At 43.3% G+C, this 21,319-nt stretch overlaps 1 protein-coding gene across 2 annotated transcripts in view; it reads left to right on the top strand.

Annotated features, from left to right (window-relative positions):
- LOC139688654 (mucin-4-like) overlaps positions 1-21,319 on the top strand; it is a 188,716-nt gene that overhangs the window by 84,913 nt on the left and 82,484 nt on the right. For both annotated transcript variants that reach the window (XR_011700775.1, XM_071586220.1), the window contains exon 3: positions 4,682-4,805. Coding sequence is in view for 1 of the 2 variants with exons in the window: in XM_071586220.1 (XP_071442321.1) it covers positions 4,682-4,805 (124 nt within the window). In the remaining variant the exon portion in view is untranslated. The remainder of the gene's footprint in view (positions 1-4,681; positions 4,806-21,319) is intronic.

The raw sequence follows: 21,319 nt of genomic DNA, 5'->3' as shown, positions 1-21,319 counted from the left end.
GATATTTTAGGTCAATGCGAGGTGAGATGGAAGAATAGCGGGATTACTGGAGTGATAATTACAGAATAATATACAACGGTGGGGACGTGAGCCAACGAGACGTTGCAATAATATTAAATAAACAAATTCCAAAGAAAATTTCAGAATTTAAGAAGACACCTCGGTAGCTTAAGTGGCTAAAGCACTCGACCGGATATTGAGGGATCTGGGTTCGAATCCCATTCAAGGCGAATGATTTTTACACTCTGAAATTGTTGAATTGTTGCATTAAATAAACAGGTAGAAGCGTTTTCAGCATAGAACAAGCAACGGATAGACTGTTACTAGTAGAGATAAAAGCAGAACCGACGAACTTGGTCATTGTTCAGGTATACATGCCACCGAGCAATCATAAGGAGGAAGAAGTCGATAGGATAAACGATCCGTTAGAGGACATAAACGCGTGTGCTCCTGCAGGGAAACATTTGATAGTGATAAGGGATTGGAATGCGACGGTAGGCGAAGGAAGAGATCGTGATGAAGTGGGGGACTACGGTTTAGGCACGAGGAATGACCGCGGAGAGAAAGCAGTTGAGTTCTGCAGGAGACAGGGGTTAGTCATCGCCAACACTTGGTTTAGACACCACAAAAGACGCAGGTATACATGGAAAATGCCAGGTGACTCGGGAAGATATCAGCTAGATTATATCCTGGTTAGACACAGGTTTAGGAACAGTGTGATAAATTCGCACAGCTTCCCGGGAGCGGATGCGGAATCTGACCACAATTTAGTTGTTATGAAATGTAGCGTCCGTTTCAAAGAGATAAGGCAGGGGCGACGAGTTAGAAAATGGAATGTAGAAGCATTAAATGGTTTGAAAAGGAAGGATTACAAACAAGCGGTAGAGGAAATCATGGAGGATGGTAAAGAGCTAAGTACTGCCGAAGAAAAATGGGGAAGTATCAAGAAAGGGTTGTCTAAAGCCGCAAAAGACAGTATTGGAACCGTTAACGCTAAAAGGACTAGGAAACCATGGATCACGGATGACATGATTACAAAGATGGATGAGCGGAGAAAATGGAAGAATGTAAATTCAGAGTTAGGCAAAATGAAGTACAAAGAATTGAACAATAAATTCAGGCGGGCAACAAATAAAGCAAAAGAATCATGGTGGAAGTCGCAGTGCGAGGATATGGAAAGTCTAAAGAGGAAGGGTGAAATTGGTGAATTAACTTTGCTATATAGCAAAGTTAAATCTTTATCGAGAAGTAAGAAAGGGAGATCTATGATAACAGTTAGAGATAAGGCGGGTAAGGTAATAGTTGACGCAGGGAAGATCCAAGAGAGGTGGAAGGGATATATAGAAGAACTGTATAGTAAAGAACTTCGACCAACAAAGTTAGATATTGAAAAAGAATATGACGTAGAGGAAGATAGCTTAGGTCCAGGCATACTCGAGGATAAGATTGAAAGGGCATTAAGGGAGATGAAACATAATAAGGCCGTGGGGATGGATAACATTACCACGGAACTACTGAAATGTTTAGGAAAATGTGGGAGGAAGAGGCTATATGGGCTGATCCGTAGTATTTATGAGGAGGGAATCTGGCTGGAAGACTTTGTGAGATCAGTTTTCGTTCCTATTCCGAAAAAGCTAAAGGCTACATCATGTGAGGACTACAGGACGATAAGTTTGATATCCCACGCAGCTAAAGTTGTTCTCAGGATCATAAACAAAAGGATAGAGAGTAGGGCAAATGATTACTCATGGGATGATCAGTTTGGGTTTAAGAAGGGGATAGGTACGCGTGATGCCATTGCAGTAATGAGATTGTTAATCAAGAGGAATATAAAATACAACCAGGAGGTATTTCCCTGTTTCGTAGATGTCGAAAAGGCCTTTGATAGAGTGAATTGGGAAAAACTAATGAGTATATTGCAGAAAATAGGAATAGATTGGAGGGAAAGTAGGCTAATCCGCAACCTGTACATGTCTCAGACTGCTCAGGTGCGGGTGGGGAGCGGGCAGTTCGGATGGGCAGTGTTAGGAAGAGGTGTAAGGCAGGGTTGCCCATTATCGCCGTTGCTGTTCAACCTGTATGTAGAGGAAATAATTAAAGAGGCATGGGAAGGACTGGAGGTAGGATTGAAAGTGGGCGGGGAATTCGTAAAATCAGTTAGGATCGCCGATTACCAAGCTTTAGTTTGTCAGTCACCTAAGGGGTTGCAAGCATTGCTGAGTGAATTGGACATTCAGTGTGATGAGAATAGGTGAGAGGTATGGGATGAGAATCAATATTAATAAAACCAAGGTTATGCTATTTTCTAGAAGGAAAAAGGCTAAGCCAAACATTAAAATAGGGGGGCAAAAACTAGAGCAGGTAATACAGTTTACATACCCTGGAAGTGTTTTGGACCAACGCGGTCAGAGTAGTAGGGACGTAAGAAGAAGAATTGAAGAAGGCAAAGAGGCTTTCACAAGGATGAGGGAGTTGATGACGGGGACGTTGAGTAAGGATTTTAAGAAAAGACTCGTAAAAACTTTGATATGGAGCGTAGCTATGTGCGGCTCGGAAACGTGGTTATTGAAGCAGGAGGATAGACGTAGACTGGAGGCTTTTGAAATGTGGGTGTGGAGAAGAATGGGGAAGGTGAAATGGACAGAGAAGAAAACAAATGAGGAACTACTTGGTATGGTTGGCGAAGAGAGGGTTTTGTTGGGCGAAATCCTATGGAGGCAGGAAAAGTGGATGAAGGGGGTATTGACCGGCAGTGGGATGTTGAAGACTGTAATAGAGGGGAGAATGTTGGGTAAGCGAGGAAAGGGAAGGAACAGGATAGGAATGTTGGACAGGTTGAAGAAAGGGAGATGGTGCTCAGACATGAAAAGGGAACTGATGTATAGTAGGATGTTGTGTTTTGCTAAGAGTCACAAAATAATTATTTAGGAGCTGTCAATTCTAAAACCTATCATAACCGGTAGATTACCTAATAATAAGAATATAAGGTAAATTAATTAAAATACCATTATGAGTTGGTCATTCTCAAGGTGTACCATACACCTCTTGTCAATCCCTCGTTTCTCGGAAATTAAAGGATGAGGAAATAATTATTTACATTTTTCCCTCCATGGATTACCAAGACTCAATCATCCCATCACTGTAATTCCCTGATCTCTTGGGTACCATATATCTCGCATTGGAATTTTCGAATATCGTGGCTATTACTCGCTCCAAATTTCGTCGCGTAACCTCTTCCAGTTATACGAGTACCCTGTCATAACCCGTTCAATGTACTGTGCTGTACATTCTGATACTGGAAATCCATTTAGGCTCAATAGTTGCAAGTTTATTTTATGCGGTGTGGATCATGTCAAGGGCCGCACCAACTATGTCCGCAAACCTCAATAATGCTAGCTAATGTCTTATATATTCCAGTATATAGTCGTATACACAATATTCTGGTTTGTACATGTGTCGATGTTCAGTCATGGTTTCATAGCACGAGCCAGTGGAGATGCCACGCTCTTTTATAAGATTACTGGTAGTCGATCGCCGATTTTCACGAACTAGATTGCCCACTTTTTCGATGTGGGGGTCATCAGTCGACGTTGATTGTATTCCGGAACGCTCGTCGTCTTCCACCGATTGCAGTTCCTTTTTGAACCGGGTAAAGCACTCATACGATGCGGTGCGTTTTATGGCATCCTCACCATCATCCTCGGTAATCAACTCATAAGTTTCCGTGAACGATTTTCAGAGTTTCTCGCAGATATTCACTGAACAACGCTACTCTTTCAAAGGGCTCAATCCCGAGGATCCGATTTATCGCCGCACTCCACGAACCACACTTCACATAAACGGCCGTAACTAATCAACAAAAGAGGATATCATCAAATTGGTTAAAGTCGGTTTATGAGGAAGCTTCCGCGGACACAAGGCCGCCAAGCAGTTAAAAAATAACTGACAGGATGCGCGCTCTTCAAATAGTCCGGATATTTTTGGATGGACTTGGTAATGCTTCACCCCAAAACAAAAGGTGAATACACTTAGCTTTCTGTGCAGAGATTTAGACTTCTGGGATTTCCGTCCTAGTTTGCTCTAACATGTGCATCGGGGGTTAGTCCAGGAACAAGCCAATCAATGTAACATCCGGAAGGCAGGAAAAAAGAATGTGCAAACTCAGTGTTCGCGGCAAACAGTCGTTTGAAAACATTTCCACCATAAGTTGTCTCTGCAGGACTTCTTGGAGATCGAGCGGGACATATCACGAGCTAATCCATCGACGCCCTATTGTGAAGTTAAAATATTATTTTGTCAGTACCGTAGACAAGGGAAATTCGTCTTTGGAATTTAACATTCGCGTTTTTGGAATATGGAATTTGTATCCTATTTGAAGATATTAAAACGTTTGGTGTCCGCTTGCAGCTCCAATGAGTAAACATGGTAAACGCTCAATCGATCTTTTTCATTTTTAATATATTTGCTGTGTTTGTCCTCTGCTCTGATTTGCAACATTAGTTCTTCTAATTCCAATTTCGAAATTAACCACTGAAAACAAAACGAGCTCTAAAGAAAGGGTAATGGAAAGATCGATGTTATGTCACGTTGTGGATTGCATGAATTGGTTCGACTGCATATTGAATGTTTGATCAAAAATGCGGCATGCATCTTCTGACATACTTTTATTATCTTTCACCAGTCCCAGCAGCACCCAGCTAACATCCCTGGACCACGTCAAGGAGTATCTACAAACGCATGGAACTTGTAAATGCGGTCTGGAGTGCCCTTTGAAATTCGAGGCTGTATTCAACTTCGACCCCAAAGTAAGTATTGCAACTTATTTATCATATCCTATTGAGACCATAGCTAAAATGGTCGAGTTTTGTCTTAAATGATTATGTTGCTAATAGTGGAAGAAATAACTTGGCGATTTCGGTGATGGACACTCCTTGAAGATGCGTTGCATGCCTTGCGAATCGAGGGTTAAGGACGCGTGAAGGCGCCCGTGGGGAATGTGATTCGCCGGAGGGCTGTGGTGTGCGTCTTAGGAATGGCTTTTCAAAATTTCCGTCGTCGAGCATGTCCTCTAGAAGCGCAACGTGAACGGCGATCGCTTCTGGCTTACTGTTGTGACTTAAATGAATTTCACCGTCAAGAGATTGGGGCACATTTTCTAGATTTTTATTGGGATTCTGAGGATGCTTTGGGACCATTCTGGGGGCCGTCATTGTCTTGAAACAAATGACGGGGAGAAAGTCATTTGCGGGCGACATGCACGCATACCAAAGCAGTACTTGCTGATAATTTTCCCCCGTGTGTCGGATGGAGCCTTCCCGTGGGCCTGCCGTCCCATCTCATCCAACCAAAACTAGTTTCGATGAATGTGTTCCCCTTCTCCATTGCATGCTGGACACTTGGAAGCAATGATCTGCTTTGAAGTCTCCGGTGTCGCATGCCCTAATTACTTCGGACCAGATTCTTCCATCAAACTTGACAATTAAAGAACAAAAACTTTTGTCTACAGTATGATTCTGAGACAACTTTTGAACTTTAAGTAATATATTTACAAGTATCGACGGTGAATTAAACCCCCGCCACAATCTTTTTCGGGGGTTTACGGGATATTTTGTGGGTGTAGATGAGTTTCTTCTAATAAGCTTAGGATGCATCCCTAGGTAGGTGTGCATTATGAAGTAAAATGCGCGCAGTGGCTCCATCTTTCGAGCTAATTCTCTCCAGAGCCTGTGACTCATCTTCCGATTAACGTCTTGTCGACTGCTTTGGACAGTACCCACTTGATGCAGTAAGTCTCAATTTACTATGCCAGCTGTTGCGATCGGAGCTCTTGCATGTTCCGACCGTCCGCCGCATACTCCTGCAGCGTCAAGTTTTGTGCGTGTTGCCAGCGAAGGCGGCATCCGCCATTGAAGTATTAAAACGTGACCTTACAATGCCACCTGTCTCCCTTCATAACCTCCTTTGCATTGAAAAAACAGCCAATATAATCTAGATATACCTGGGCGATGTTTCACCGATCCACTGTAAATAGTGCACTTCTGTTCCGATTCCATATCCATAAGCCATGACTCATGAACTGTTATAATCCTGGACCAGGAGCCACGTTCCATTCTCCTCAGCTCCTCGAGCAGTTCCTGACAGACTTGAACTCCCGTGTTGTTTCTGGTCTGCTGTCATCAGGCCAGGCACGAATTTGGCGGTCGCTCGATGCGCCCTCAAATGTTCAGTCAGGGTGTCATAGCAGGAACCAGCCAAGATGCCACGCTTTTCTACAAGATTCCTAGCAGTCAAGCCTCGATTAGTACAAACGAGATCGTTCACATTCTCGATATGGGGGTCATCAGTCGACGTTGATGGTATTCCGGGGCGCTCGTCGTCTTCCACCGATTACAGCCTCTTTTTGAACCGGGTAAAGCTGAATATGAAAAACGTAGTTTAAATTTTTCTCTTTTGTGCAAAATTCTAAATTGATTAATGGTAAATTTCAGCGATCTTATTTCACTTAAGTTTAATTAGAAAATATAATACCATTGAATAGAGATTTTTCCCTTGACCTGTGTTATCATACTGCAATTTTGATAATTTTGCAACAAACTGGTGAATTCGTAATCAAAGCCTTAAGGCCAAACACGGAGAGTACCTAGATGCTCTTCTTGAAAATTTTACGCGGGATTTCGAGAAATAGTTCGTTTTCCTAACTCACAAGCGTTTGTAAACAGCCGAGATGGCGGTACTGAGAAGTTATATCGGCGTAAATACGTCTAAGAATATTGTCTTTATATGGTAGGAATATTATAATAGGCAGAAACATTGCACCTGTCGGCCTCCTGTTGGGCATACCAATTTGAAATAGAGCCATAGCCAAAGAGTTTCGATGCATAAAGGCAAATGTTATCCCGGGTCCGGGAGGAAATCCCGCTAGAACCATTAAGGGCGCATCCGATGAAGTCACACCTTACCTACAAGGGATAATCTTAGTCTGTGGCCGGAGGATCAATGTCCGGAGACGGGAAGATGCCTCTCGTCAGGCTAATCTGCGAAGGCGGCGATTGCCAGGATAGGAGTAATTACAGGCCAATATTTATAACGTCCATCTCATAGACTACAACCTTGACATTGTGTAATAGCTTGTGCATTCCGATGACCCCACAGCTGTGCTGGCGGGAGTAATAATAATTGCTCCTGGCATGGTCACCTATGCCAGATAGGTCGAAAGTTAGGAGCCAGACGAAATGTAGTCCACGCAGCGTCTGTTCATCAGTGAGGTGCCTTCAATGGCGTCTGACCCCAGTTGGTCGGCCAGTAAGTGATAGTGTCACGTTAAATACACTATTGAGGAAGGCAACATGAAACCACCTCAATTATCATTCCCAAGATTTATAGGATGGACAAACAGAGATTGCGAGTCCTGGCAACTACGGGGCTCGGCCCAATCGGCCGTGTGTCGTACCCGGCAGCGGGGGAAGCAAGGCTTCCGCGCTCGTCATCCCACGAAACCCTTGCAAGGGAAAACCAGCAGCAGCGCAGGACAGAAGACGCAGGAGAAGAAAACCCAATTAGTTAGAATAGGAACGTGGAATGTTAGGACAATGATGAGGACAGGGAAATTGGAGAATGTTAAGCGAAGAATGGAAAGGGGAAAAATAGATATTTTAGGTCTATGCGAGGTGAGATGGAAAGATAGCGGGGATTACTGGAGTGATAAGTATAGAATAATATACAGCGGTGGGGACGAGAGCCAACGAGGGGTTGCCATAGTATTAAATGAAGAGGTAGGAAGAAGCGTAGTCAACATAGAGCAGGTAACGGATAGAATACTACTAGTAGAGATAAAAGCAGAACCGACGAACTTAGTTATTATTCAGGTATACATGCCACCGAGCAACCATAAGGAAGAAGAGGTCGATAGGATATACGATTAGTTAGAGGACATAATCGCATTTTTTCCTGCAGGGAAACATTTGATAGTGATGAGGGATTGGAATGCGACGGTGGCCGAAGGAAGAGATGGTGATGCGGTGGGGGACAATGGTTTAGGTACGAGGGATGACCGGGGAGAGAAAGGAAATGAGTTATGTAGGAGACAGGGGTTCAGTAGTCATCGCCAACACTTGGTTTAGACGCCACAAAAGGCGTACGTATACATGGGAAATGCCATGTCACTTAGAAAGGTATCAGTAAGATAATATTGTGGTTAGGCACAGGTTTAGGAACAGTGTGATAAATTCGCACAGCTTCCCGGGAGCAGATGCGGACTCTGACCACAATTTGGTTTTAATGAAGTGTAGCGTCCGTTTCAGAAAGATAAGGCAGGGGCGGCGGGTTAGGAAATGGAATGTAGAAGGATTAAATGAATTGACATGGAAGGAGTATCAGCAGGCAGTAGAGAAAATCAAGGATGACGGTAAAAAGCCGAGTGCTATCGAAGAAAAATGAGAATGTATCAAGAAAGGGATATCGAAACCCGTAAAAGAAACTATGTAAATACATATCTAGGCAGAAGGTAATATCAAGATGTAAGTTAATAAATTGAGACGGGCAACAAATAAAGCAAAATAAGCATGGTGGAAGACGCAGTTCGAGGTTATTGAAAGTTCGCATAGGAAGGTTGAAATTATTGGGCTATACAGCGAGGTTAAATCACTATCGGAAAGTAAGAAGGGAATATCTGTGCTAATAGTTAGGGATTAGTTCGGTAAGATAATAGTTGAATCAGAAAAGATTCAAGAGAAATAGAAGGAATGTATAGAAGAATTGTATGGTTAAGACCTTAAGCCGACAAGGTTAGATATAGAAAAGGAACATGATGTAGAGGAAGATAGCTTAGGTCCAGGCATACTCGACGATGAGATAGAAAGGGTTTTAAGGTTGATGAAATCAAATAAGTCTGCGAGGGTAGACAACATTCCTGCGGAACTACTAAAAGGTTTAGTGAAGTGTGGGTGGAAGACTCAGTTAGGACTGATTCGTAGTATCTGTGAGGAAGGAATCAGGCCGAAGACTTGGCGAGATCAGTGTTTGTACCTATTGCGAAAAAGTTAAAGGTTACATCTTGTCAGGACTACAGAATATTGTTTGATTTCCCAAGCAGATATCGGCCTGTAAGTAGTTTTGAAGGTCATCAACGGAAGAATGGAGAGCAAGGCAAATGATGGATGATTTGTCTGGGTTAAGGAATGGGAGAGGCACGCGCGATGCCATTGCAGTAGTGAGATCACTAATCGAGAGGAATAGAGAATGCGCATGCGAATAAAGGAGTCGTAGAATATATTTTTGGTAGTTGTGCACATCCAGAACCTAGCCTAACTGGTGGATTACTTAATAGTAATAATAATTTCTAGCGTACTGTCTTATCTTTGATAGTGTGAATGGATTTTCCCTCCCTACTTCCTGACAGTGCTTTTATCTCCTTTAATGAACTTCTAAATTGAAACAGGACAATACAGAGAGAAAAAGTACATATTTGGCTAAGCTATTAGGGTAGCTTCCCTTGCCAATATCATATCTTAACCATTTATATCTTCTAGATATTACGCAAGCTTGCAATTTTTGACATACAAAGAGAATATGGCATAGATGGGTATAGGTTGGGTCCATGCATACTTGATTACGAGATAGAAGGAGCACTAACGGGATTTAAATCAAATTAGACCGTGGAGTTAGCATATACCTGTATATATATGCTAACTCCACGGTATAACATTCCCACGGAACTACGTCACGGTTTTGTGAAAAATGAAGCTGGAGCATTTTTGGCTAATTTTTAGCATTTATGTGGGAGGAATTTTATCAAAATATTTTGTTACATCAGTGTGTGGTATGTCGCGTTATCATAATCGTTAAGACAACGGAGACCAGTGATTAAGATTACTTAGGGGATGATCAGTTTGGGTTTAGGACGGGCAGAGACACCCCTGAAGTCATTACAGTAATTAGATCATTGATGGAGAGGAACGTTAAATACAGTCAGGTTGTATTTATTTTCTTTGGTAATGGAAAGACCGAGTCAGTTGGGTAGAATTGCGAACGAACGAACCGCACTGATAAAACAAATTAAAAATGTGCTTGGAATATGGTAGCTGCTATCGAGCTGTTTTTCGGAAAAAGTAGGAATATGCCAATCTTGATGCTTAACGTCCAGTCGATTGTGGAGAAAATTGCAGTGAAGATAGTGAAACGGAGGATCTCCAAGGTGGAGTACCTTGTAAAATATTTGTTCCACAAAAGGCGATGGACACATTGATTTATTCGTCCCAAGCGGCTTGTTAGAAGGAACTAGTAAAACTGATTCTGGGTGTCAGAGCGTTCTAGAATTCTTCTTAATAAGCGTTGGAGAGATGCGTTGGATTGTCTGCTATTTTAACCCAAATACTTTGATGAACTCTTGGATTCTATTGGTTCCTACCCCAGTGTAACCGAAAAGTGTTAATAGCTTCTAAAACTGAACAAGTCCCGACAGTATTTTACGAACGAAACTTCCGCTGAGAAATTTGTTTCTGTCATCGTGGTTATTCTTCTGACTGACTGTTGGAAGTTAATGGGAGAGCAGTTGCTCCAGACTATGAACCCCGAAAGAGTTCATTCACTGGCCACTCCAAAGGAAACTATGGATCAGTTTGGAATAATTGAGGAATGACATTTCCTTATTTGTCAGAATGAAAAACAAGTGATGCGTTGGACAGAAAAGGAACCAATTTCGAGTAATTCCAATGAGGATGAGTGCCTTCAAATTGAAAAAAATAGTCACTCTGCTCTAAGACTCGCAAAAAGTGCTCGTTGGTGTGACAGTAACAGCGAACCACTCAAATGGTACACAGATCAGGAAAATATGTTGGTCAGCCTTATACAGGCTAGGTTTCATTAAACGGGTTGTCGGGAAAGGCAATGAAAATGCTGAAGAGAGGTCTTTCCTTTAGTTTGGCCACATTTAGAATAAGGAAAAGATATCTGGGATCCATTGGGAAAAATGTCATAAAAATAAAGGAATACTCGAGCTTTGAAATGATAATAATGAACAAATAGTAATAATTTTCCTCTTAGTGGAAAATTGTTTCAATCTGTTCTTTATTATGTGCGAATTCTACCACATCACGCCTGAAACGGCTTAATTTGTTCTTTTAAATTATGTATTAATCACTAAAAATAAACGCTTCCTTCTGTTTCTAAAAATATTGGAGACCTCAATTTTGGGATTGCCCTTTAGCCGCCATTGGAGAGGGAATGAAAGCGTTTAACCTCAAGATAAGCAAGATTCAAACTACGGCATTGGTCTGCTGAAGAAGGGAAGGCAATATCCAAGGAAGACTGAGGAAAGACCCCCTGGAGATAGTGAAAAGCTTTCATATTAAGGCTGCAGGATTACTGGTGAATGAAAAGGCAAGGGGGATTTACTAAGCAGAATAGAAATGGCGAAGAAGCATTATTCTTTCAAAAGAAGTAACTATTAATGGCTGTCTGCATTCACATTGGCATAAAGAAGCGATAGTTCTGAGTAATTAATTAAGTGCCCTTTTCGACGATGTGAGACTTTTAGTTTTAAGAGGAGCGAATAGAAAGAAGAATGAAGGCAAAGGAAAGGTGGCGCCGAGGAAGCATGATGAAAATGACGGGCGTTGGTGGAGCCTGTGGAGGAGGACTCTTACAGGAAGAGGAGAGGGACTGCTTGGGCATATCGTGAGGCACGATAGTTCACCAAATATCATAATTGAAGGAGGGGAAGAATGACAGAAGAAGACAAACGGTGTGCTCCGATGAGCAAATAATGGGAAAGAACAGTGCGAGGATGGAACGAAGAAGAGGTTGGCAGGAAGCGAGATAATGCGGAGAGATGTCACAGACCAAACCTCGGAGTGATGGGCCGCGATGAATGGGACCAAATTAATGGCTGATGTAAGATCTGGTGCTTTCCCGGCGTATCTGCTCAATGAAGTTTTCTCGCATCGTCCTCAGGGTAGATGACTGGTCACTCATTAGCCCGGAGGCTTTCGATGCTCGAGTCGAGTGTCGAAACGTCGGCCAACATGGAACCCCTGACCCGGTGGAAGACCCAAGAAAACTTCATTAAGTCGACCACTTTGCCTGCGCGGTCCCCCCCCCCCCTCCGACCCCGCCTCGATGGGAAATGCCACGGGACGCGGTTCACACCCCCCTCGAATCCTGGGGAGGAGAACGCGAATACCTCACTCACTCGCAACGGGGCAGGGAACGCCATGCGCTGTGGAAAACTGAGGAAAGGAGTGTTGGTTGGTCGTCTCCTCTCCTAAAGCTGTTTATAGACATCCCGATGGACACGCTGTCTTGTTTTCTGTATCTTATATACGTTTCAGATAACTTACGGAGAGCCTCCATAACTACTCCTCAACGTTTTCCGCAGCACTGTAAACATCGAATCCAAAGCTCTAATTGTACACTAGTTAGTGTGATAATGCTCGGGTAATGGATGCAATGAATAGACTTAAAGGGTATATTATGACTCAAGTTTTTACACTTTGAGACGACCTGCGTTGCTACGAGATGAGACCCGGGGGGGGGGGCGTCCGGCGGCCACCGCCCACGAACGCGATGTATTCACTCTGCGAACCATTGGGCAAGCGAATGACACCAGTATAAGGCCCAGCTGAATATTCTGAGCATCTCCGTGCCGGGATCGGTTGGTGCGGTGGCTAGTGCCCAGGCGGCCCACCCTTAAAGAGGGTCCGGGTTCGAACACCGGGGGGGGGGCAGGATATTTCGTTGGTTTCCATTCCTTACAATGGTTGCCGTATTTCGAGGGTACTTCAAGTGGACTCCAGCCGTCCGTTGGATGGAACATCGAACTGTTCGACCCCATAGGCACCTTTCGCTGAGAGTCGGCCAAACTCGACGCCAGGTTTCCCTATCCACCCTTCTTTCCCCATACCCTCGTTAAGCTGCAGGTCGCCAACCCTAATGTTTGCCCCTGCTTGGTGCCAGAGAGGCGATGCCAATGTTTTCGCGGGCGCGTCGAAGCGAGGGGGGGAAGGGTGGCCGATCCGCGGTGACTGCCCGGAGGGCGGGGGTGGGACCACCCTACACTCCGAATCGAGCATTAAACATGCTCCCCTAGCGGCCAGGGGGGAGATAGTTGTCGGGTCACAGACGATGTAGCGAAGATGGTGAAGTATGAAATTGGGAAATTCGCCTCTAGTCGCATTAATATTTCGTATCCTTCGACATACTACTAAATTCATGAGACAAGCACCGTTAGTGAAAGAGAGTGGACTCGTGCTTACTAAGCTCCTGTTATCTGCCAGCATTTCCATCCAGAATGATCGTATGCCCAGCGCCTCCCATTAAGAAGAAGTTGTTGTGAATGCGAAAGATGCGCATTGCTATTTCGACGAAAATATACGATATTAATTATTGCCGAGTTTAATTTTTTCAATTGCTTATCATCTAAATAATTACGGTCGTATTTTGTACCATATTTTAAATGGACCGGTAGTTATTTTGAAAGCGACAATTTGGTGCACAGTTTGTGATACGATGAAAACTGGAAGTGTGTATTTTAAACAATAATGTATGTGTTATAATATCGGAGGTTTTTTCCTCAAGAAATACAATGGGTCTTGACATCTTAGTAGATAATATCAACTATTGAACATTGCTGCTATGCTGAAAAGGACATCTCCAAATTCCTCAAATCATTGAACAAGTCCCCTATACCAATAAATGTTCATATGGTCTCCAACGAAGAGTCAAATGGAAATACGAGTACGTGTCAGCCAACATACATTCTCTTTTTTTTCTAAGGGCTCTTGAATTTAGGAGCTTACCAAATCCACTTACGGGACTACCGTTGGCCAGGGAAAACCTTCCCACAAATTGTATCACTATGGCCAAATTGCGATAAAAACTATGTGGAGGAAAGTGATCATTATGTCATTGCGGTAACGTCATTCGATGCGTAACGGCAACGTTTTCAAATTTGAATATCATTGCAAAACTGTCCGTGACCCAATTTTTCACCAATTTATCGCAACGCCTTTTCATTTCTCGCCGATGTAGGAAAGTATAGTGAATGGCGCACGCGGGTTTATGATTCGGAGTAAGTAATCGGGCATGTCCAAAAGGAAGAGGTAGGCGTGCGTGCGAGTGTAGTCGAGCGTGGAGCGCGTTCGCAGTCGCGATGCAGCAGAACAGAATGACGCCAGCGGAGGTTCGAAGGTGAGACGGGCGGGGAGGAAAGGGGGGGCGCGCCGACCGCGAATGCAACCAACCACCTCTTGGGAACCGGTTTCCGGCGGCCGGCGCACCCTCCCCCCTCGGCCTTCGATTCGGCCTCGACCCGAGGGGGGGGGGCTCCCCCTCGCGAGAGAGAAGAGGCAGGCGGCCGCGCCGCGCCCGATTCCCGGGTTCGCAATCCGGAGGACCGTGAATCCAGCCGCACTTGTACTTCATGCAGTGCGCTGACCCCGTGGGGGTCACCCGAGGAGTGTGGTGTGCGCACGAGGGCTTTCATTCATGCCCCCGCCCCACGCTGACAAAATTTCATTTTTTCGATCGTCAAAACTAGTAGTGCTGAAAATGGCTCATGTGGGGGTCCACGTTTTGAATATGGAAGTTGAGTAATTTGTAACGTTTCTGACTTTTTAGAATTTCCTTTCTGATGATTCAACATTAGGGATATTTTTATTCGTCTGAATAATTTATTTTGCCAAGAAATTCTCAAATGTTTCATGGTGTGTTTAGCACTTTGGTGTAACATTTGTATTCCTTTTTTGTAGTTTATGATGTATATAAGAATTTGTATTGTTAAGTGATATTCTTATTTATGATATTTATTTCCGGCCATTGTGCAAATTAAAAAAGTCATCTTATCAAAGATTACCGTCACAGGTTTTAGGAATCTTCGAAAGATATACATTTTTGGATAGCGCGCCTTCAGTTGGTTATTTTGTTAATCCACTTGGAGGCATTGTTTCCGCGGATACTTCCCGAATTACCCGCCTTGAACCGAATTGTTGATATCTTGTTTTGTTGATTAGTTACGGCCGTTTATGTGAAGGGTGGTTCGTGGAGTGCGGCGATAAATCGGATCCTCGGGATGGGGAGCCCTTTGAAGGAGTAGCGTTGTTCAGTGGATATCTGCGAGAAACTCTGAAAATCGTTCACGGAAACTTTGGAGTTGATTACCAAGGATGATGGTGAGGATGCCATAAAATGCACCGCATCGTATGAGTGCTTTACCCGGTTCAAAAAGGAACTGCAATCGGTGGAAGACGACGAGCACTCCGGAATACAATCAACGTCAACTGATGACCCCCATATCGAAAAAGTGGACGATCCAGTTCGTGAAAATCGAAGTTTGACTGCCAGGAATCTTGTAGAAGAGTGTGGCATCTTGATTGGTTCGTGCTATGGATCCTCACTAAAAATTTGAGGATGCATCGAGTCACCGCCAAATTCGTGCTTCGCCTGATGACAGCAGACCAGAATCAACATCGAGTTCAAGTTTGTCAGGAACCGTTTGATCGAGCTGAAAAAGATAGAACGTGGATCCTTGTCCAGGATCGTCCCTTGGTGATGAGTCTTGGCTTATGGATGTGACAGCGGAACAGAAGTGCAATCTTCACAATGGATTGGTGAAACATCCTCCCACCCCAAAAAACCTTGTAAAGTTCGTTGGAATGTCAAGTTGACGACTGTTTTCTCGATGCAAAGGGGGTTGCGCATCATGAATGCCTATCTGAAGGCCAGACAGTCACCACGGAGTATTGGCAGGGTGCTGTGAAACGCCGAAGAAGGAGAATCGGGCGAAAACGGACCGAACTTGGGAGGAGTTGTGAGTGATTTTTTTACCACGACGTATCTTTTTGTCTGTTAGAAGTCGTGAGATTTGAGCAAAAAACAAGACCGCTGTGCTTCCCCACCAATTCTACTCACCACACTTGGTCATGTGATTTTTTCCTGTTCCCCAAACTAAAAGCACCCCTCAAAGGAAAAAGATTTGCTACCATTCCAGAGATAGAGAAAAAATCGTCGGAGGATATTACGATCATTCCGGAAGAAGTGTTCCAGGACTGTTTCAAAAAGTGGAAACACCGTTGGTATAAGTGTATACGTTGGGGAGGAGACTACTTGGCCTAGCCAATAATTTGTCAGTGGAGTATTTTTCTGTGATAAAAAGGTTTCGGAAATTTTTGATCAGACCCTGTAGAAGATATAATGAAAAAAAAGATAAAATCCTTAGTCGCAAGCGAAAAAATTATTAAAGAGGAAAAGCTAAAGGAAACCGCAGATTACGCCCGTGGTGATTAGAGAGACAAGAGAAGCAAATGGAAGAATTTACGGCATGAATGAAACAGAATTAGGTAGAAGTATAAATAATGTAATGATAAACTTATACGTGAGACTAACAGGGCGTAAAAAGCGTAGTGGAAGGCGCAGTAGGAGGACATGGAAAGTTTACAAAGGTAGGGTGAAATTGGTGCACTTGACAGGAAGGTGAAAGCGCTATCAGGAAGAAAGAAGGAAAAATCCGTATTGCCCCGACATTACATTGTACAGGAAATGAATTACGAGGCATGGGAATAACTGGAGATAGGAATGAAAGTTGGTGGAGAAGTCAGTTCGTTCGAGTAAGGCATGAGCTCGGAAGCTTGTGTTGTAGCATCCAGCTGGGAAGTGCTACATGCACCCTCCTCTTGTGACTATACATTAGCGGCATGATTTACCACATAAATATTAGCATTAAATTATATTGAGCTTATTGCCAAAAGTAACGTGGATGTCCTTGTATGATGCAGTGACCGGGATCATTTGGCCTGTTAAAGAATGGCTGCGCAGCGGTTTCAGTTTTAATGAGGCTGACTTCAAGAAATTGATTGATCTTAATTCATTTAAACCACCGGTCATCAAGTAATCGGAGAGGAGATTGGAGGGAATAATTGTAGCAATTCTCTTCAATATGTATCTCTCGTCCTGTTGGTAAGACTGTTGATCAAATAGACGCCGGACATAATGGAAGTAGTAGGTTAAGAAAAGGGGTCTGAGGACGGGACGTGTGCGGGACGCCACAGGGGACGGGAAGGAAGACATGGAGAGGAGATGCTAGCGACCACCACTCTCTGCGAGCGGTGCTTGAGAAAGAGGAAATGGCAAATGGAGGATCGTCGATATTGACAACATTTCTCGGTTTATGTAATTAAAGGAGTATGGTTGACGATTCCGAAAGCCTTATCTTAGGATAATCCAAATGTTAGTGCTCCGCTAATATGTAAATTAGGCAAGAAAAACGTAGACCAAGCCAAAGACTGGAAACTTATACCCTCCTGTCAAATTTATATATAGTGCTTCGACATTTTTTTCTGTTGAATTGTGTTTCAAATAGTCAGGTTTACTATTTCTGTTGACTGACTAATTAACTATCTTCGTAAGTTTTTGTGTGACGTTCATGAGTATGTGCAGGATCCCTATTCCTAACCAGCTGCTATGTCGTGATGGTAATCGAGGCCAGGCAGTTGTTCAGATGTCCGTTGCCTTAAACAAACCTTGATGTCTGAGGACTTTAGTTAAATTGTTCGATAAGAATTGGGCTGCCGACGTGAATATGCACAAATTTAAATATGTAGACATTTAAAATAAATATTTTCTGTATTACGAAGCTTTACTGCAATTAAATATCTAACCAACATATGTCATTGGTTTGGATGCGACTAGCATCAGTGGAAGATTTTGAAGTCTCTCACTCTCCAAAATAGAATCTCATATTTGAAAATGGGCATTGATATTGAAGTATTTATTTGCAATGCCTAAACATTACATATTTATTTGACAGGAGGCTAGTGAAGTCCAGTCTTTGGCTTGGTTTACGTTATTGTTGCCTAATTTAAATTATTGAAGAACACTGAAAATTTGTCACAGATATGTCATCCATGCCAATCATATCTTAAGCTCATGCACGTTACATGATTAAATGCTCGATAAAGGCCCCAATTCTAAGCAGAGACCTGCAGAATAACTGCTGTTATAAACGTTCAATTTTTCAGAAAATAAAGTTAGCATATTCAAAATATAATGCTATAATAAAATTTCACATGATATCGGCTATCATATCTGTATGTACATCACTAGGTTAATCCCCCTTTCAAGACTCGCTCCCGGGTTTTCTAAATAATGCAGTGGCCATCATCCGGAGTCAACTCCGGACTCGCCACCTCCAGCGGTTGGCTTAGAGTTCGCGGGTTGGGCTGGAAGAGGTGGCCACTGGGGCGACGGTGCGTCGCGCCCAACGGCAGGAGGGCCCCAACTGTGCGGCGCCCTTATCCACACCTGAGTTATCCTAACGGGGGCGGGCAGTGGCGAGACGGGGGCTGGCGTGTCCGCCGTGGCCTCTGGTCTTATCTGGATCGAGCGGTCTGCCGATAACGCATCTCGCTCGACTCCTCGTGGGCCAACCGACGAACCATCTGTCGCGCGCGCCCAGCGGTGCGTGTAACGTATGCGAGGGCGCGAGGGAACCAACCTAATATCGGGGCCGAGGCCTCTCCAGAATTTCGCACTGTGGAGTTCGTTTATTGTACAGTTCCTCCTGCTGGACGATGATTCTTCCCGAGACGCTATACGTTGGGTGCGACTATAGCTGCGCCCAGACTCGCCACTTATGCTCCACGATCGCTCAAATTTAGGGTGGACGCCATCTGGAAGGGTGTCCAAACTCTTTAGGCAGCAAGAGGGCGCAAATTCAGGCTCCTATTTCGGCCCCCGGAATTAGCATACGAGAGGTGTATCCTAAATACACCATATCGTGACCCCATAATTCCAAGTGATAGAAGCGAGACAACTAGCAGAAGAATAATCGCCATGGCGGGTGTGTATTATATACATATGTTGGTCACGGCAACGTTGCTTATTTCTTTGAGAAAGTATAATTTTGCTCGTTGAAAAACCGAAGGGCTTTGCTAACGCGAGATGGGAAAAGGCGGTGCTTTCCTTAGGTAAGAAAAATTTGGCGTCTTCCGCATAAATGTGGTTCAATTTTTGTAATATCCTTAATTTAATCAAGTTATTGGATACAGATACTTGAAATGTAGAGGTAAGAACATATTTCCTACTTGAAATATATAGGTAAGAACATATTTACTTGTTTGGTGCTTCATTTCATGACTATGAACGTCTTTTTTTCTATCGCAAGCCCCGGCATATCACCGTGTTGGTGCCGTGCCTCGTTTGTGTGCTTGTTAAATCTTATTTTGGTGCATAAACATTGCAGAAAATGATCTTCAAGCGTAATGTTGTGCTAGGAGAGTGTAAGGATTTATTAATGTCCTATGTAGAAATGGAGCTGTCTGCATCGGTAGCTGTCACTGGGTAATCAATCATAAGTCGTTCGCCAATCCATGGCAAAGGGAGTCACCGTTTCACTACGTTAGCCCACAAAGTAATCAAATCCACGAGCATGAAAAAGCACCGACCAAGAATGATTGTAGGATAAATATTTGATTTATACTAAGCTAAACCTAAAAATCTTAAACATTAAGCAACAAAAGTACGCATAAATCTAAATGAAGTGCACACGACACAAAGCATATCTTGAAACAATTACGGACCAGACCGAAAAATTTCCCTTGAGTAAAAGACCATGTAATAAGATAAAAAGTTTAAAATTATGGAAATGGGATATCATCTGACCTAATAATTAAAGCAAAATAAATAAGCGGATAATCTATGAAGGGGAAATGTAGTTCAATTGAGGATATGAATACGAAACTAGTACCAAAAATCGCCCAATTTACTAAACTGAAAGAAAGAAATGGAAATCTTCAATAGGAGATCGGTGAATGAGTTGTGCACTCAGAATTACGCAAAAACCATTGCGAGGTTTTGTAACCACTAACAAATGTTTGCGCAAGCTATCTCGTATATCAAAATATTCCAACATCATTTGTTTATTCCTTATTCTCAGCTGCATAGATGGGAGTACTACTGCTTAGCGTTTCCAAACTCTAGCTGCCATTCAATTAGGTGCCTTACATTTAGGCACCCACCTTAAACATGCACGCCCTAGTGCCTAACCAGTCGGGACACCGCATATACTCGTATGATGTCTTCTTACCTGTGTTGAGTACTTTGCCCCACTGTCCTTTTTCCCCCTAGGAAATACCCACTTCCCTCTCACAAAGGTGGGTGGTTCAGAAAACTGACGCGCTTTTCGCTCCAAGAAAAGGGCGCAATTTTTCTAAAAACTGGCCCCATGATCACTAAATTATGGGAAAGTTGGCGTCTACAAATTGATAGCATGTACGACTTGGAGCCAGTGCTTGCTTGGGTTTGAAATTCGGATTTCATGAGCTTCCTCCCCGAGTCGGTGGGACACTCTTGCCTCGCCCCTTGTCCTCTGATCGGATGGACCGATGGCCGACTCGTCCACCGACGACCGCCAGCCTCAGGCTGGACTGCGAACACTCGAACGTTGATTATTTTAGTATTTGACGGTGTTGTATTAAGTTACGATTCCGACACCTGCATTTGGCAATTGCTAGTGAATGCCTATTTTTTTACGTGCATGTAAAAATTGCTAATATCTGTTAAGTATATCTACATAAATTCTAAAATCAAGCAAAAGGCATAAGTGCGGGATTTCAGAGCTAAGACGACATTTGGAAATGGCAAAACACGCAATATTGTTTTAAGGTTCTAGAGGTGGATGTCCAGCAGGGAACGGAAAGTCTACTTCGGGTTCCCTGTGTGTATTGGGTTATTTGGTGGAGAGAGAGGTCTTAATCCAGAAACTAAAAATACCGTACGCATTTAAAGGGAGGATATTAACATATTTTCTTTTTATTCTATGAAAATTCGAGGCTAGGCTGAAAATTAATGCACACATGCTTATAGAGCGCGAACAAAAACAAATGGCAAGATCGGGAAAGAAGTACATTTACGGACAATTCTTAAGTTTCAAAATCATATATTTATTTTTCAGCATAGTCACCGTTAAGGCTAACACATTTCTCTCAATGTGTAAGAAGTTTTTTCATTCCGTCACTGAAAAACTCTTCCGACTTTTCTCAAATCCAGGACTTGACAGCTGCCTTCACCTCATCGTCCGACGTGTAAAGATTACCCTTTAGGTCTATCTTGAGTTTAGGACAAAAATAAAAATCGCAAGGCGCAAGATCGGGGGAATAAGGAGGTTGTGGAATCGGTTCAAATTTCACGTTTCGCAGAGCCTCTCCAGTTGCGCGCGAGGTGTGTGGACGAGCGTTGTCACGTTGCAAGTTTATTGGCGCCATGCCGTCTTTAACATGACAAACTCGACGTCGGAGCTGTTATGGAGTATGTTGTATATACTGAGAAGAAT

This window comes from Hetaerina americana, unplaced genomic scaffold (assembly GCF_022747635.1).
Source record: "Hetaerina americana unplaced genomic scaffold, ioHetAmer1.1.p SCAF_21, whole genome shotgun sequence".
NCBI classification, from domain to species: domain Eukaryota; kingdom Metazoa; phylum Arthropoda; class Insecta; order Odonata; family Calopterygidae; genus Hetaerina; species Hetaerina americana.
Note: the sequence above shows the minus strand (reverse complement) of the source record. Positions and strands in the feature narration are given on the sequence as shown.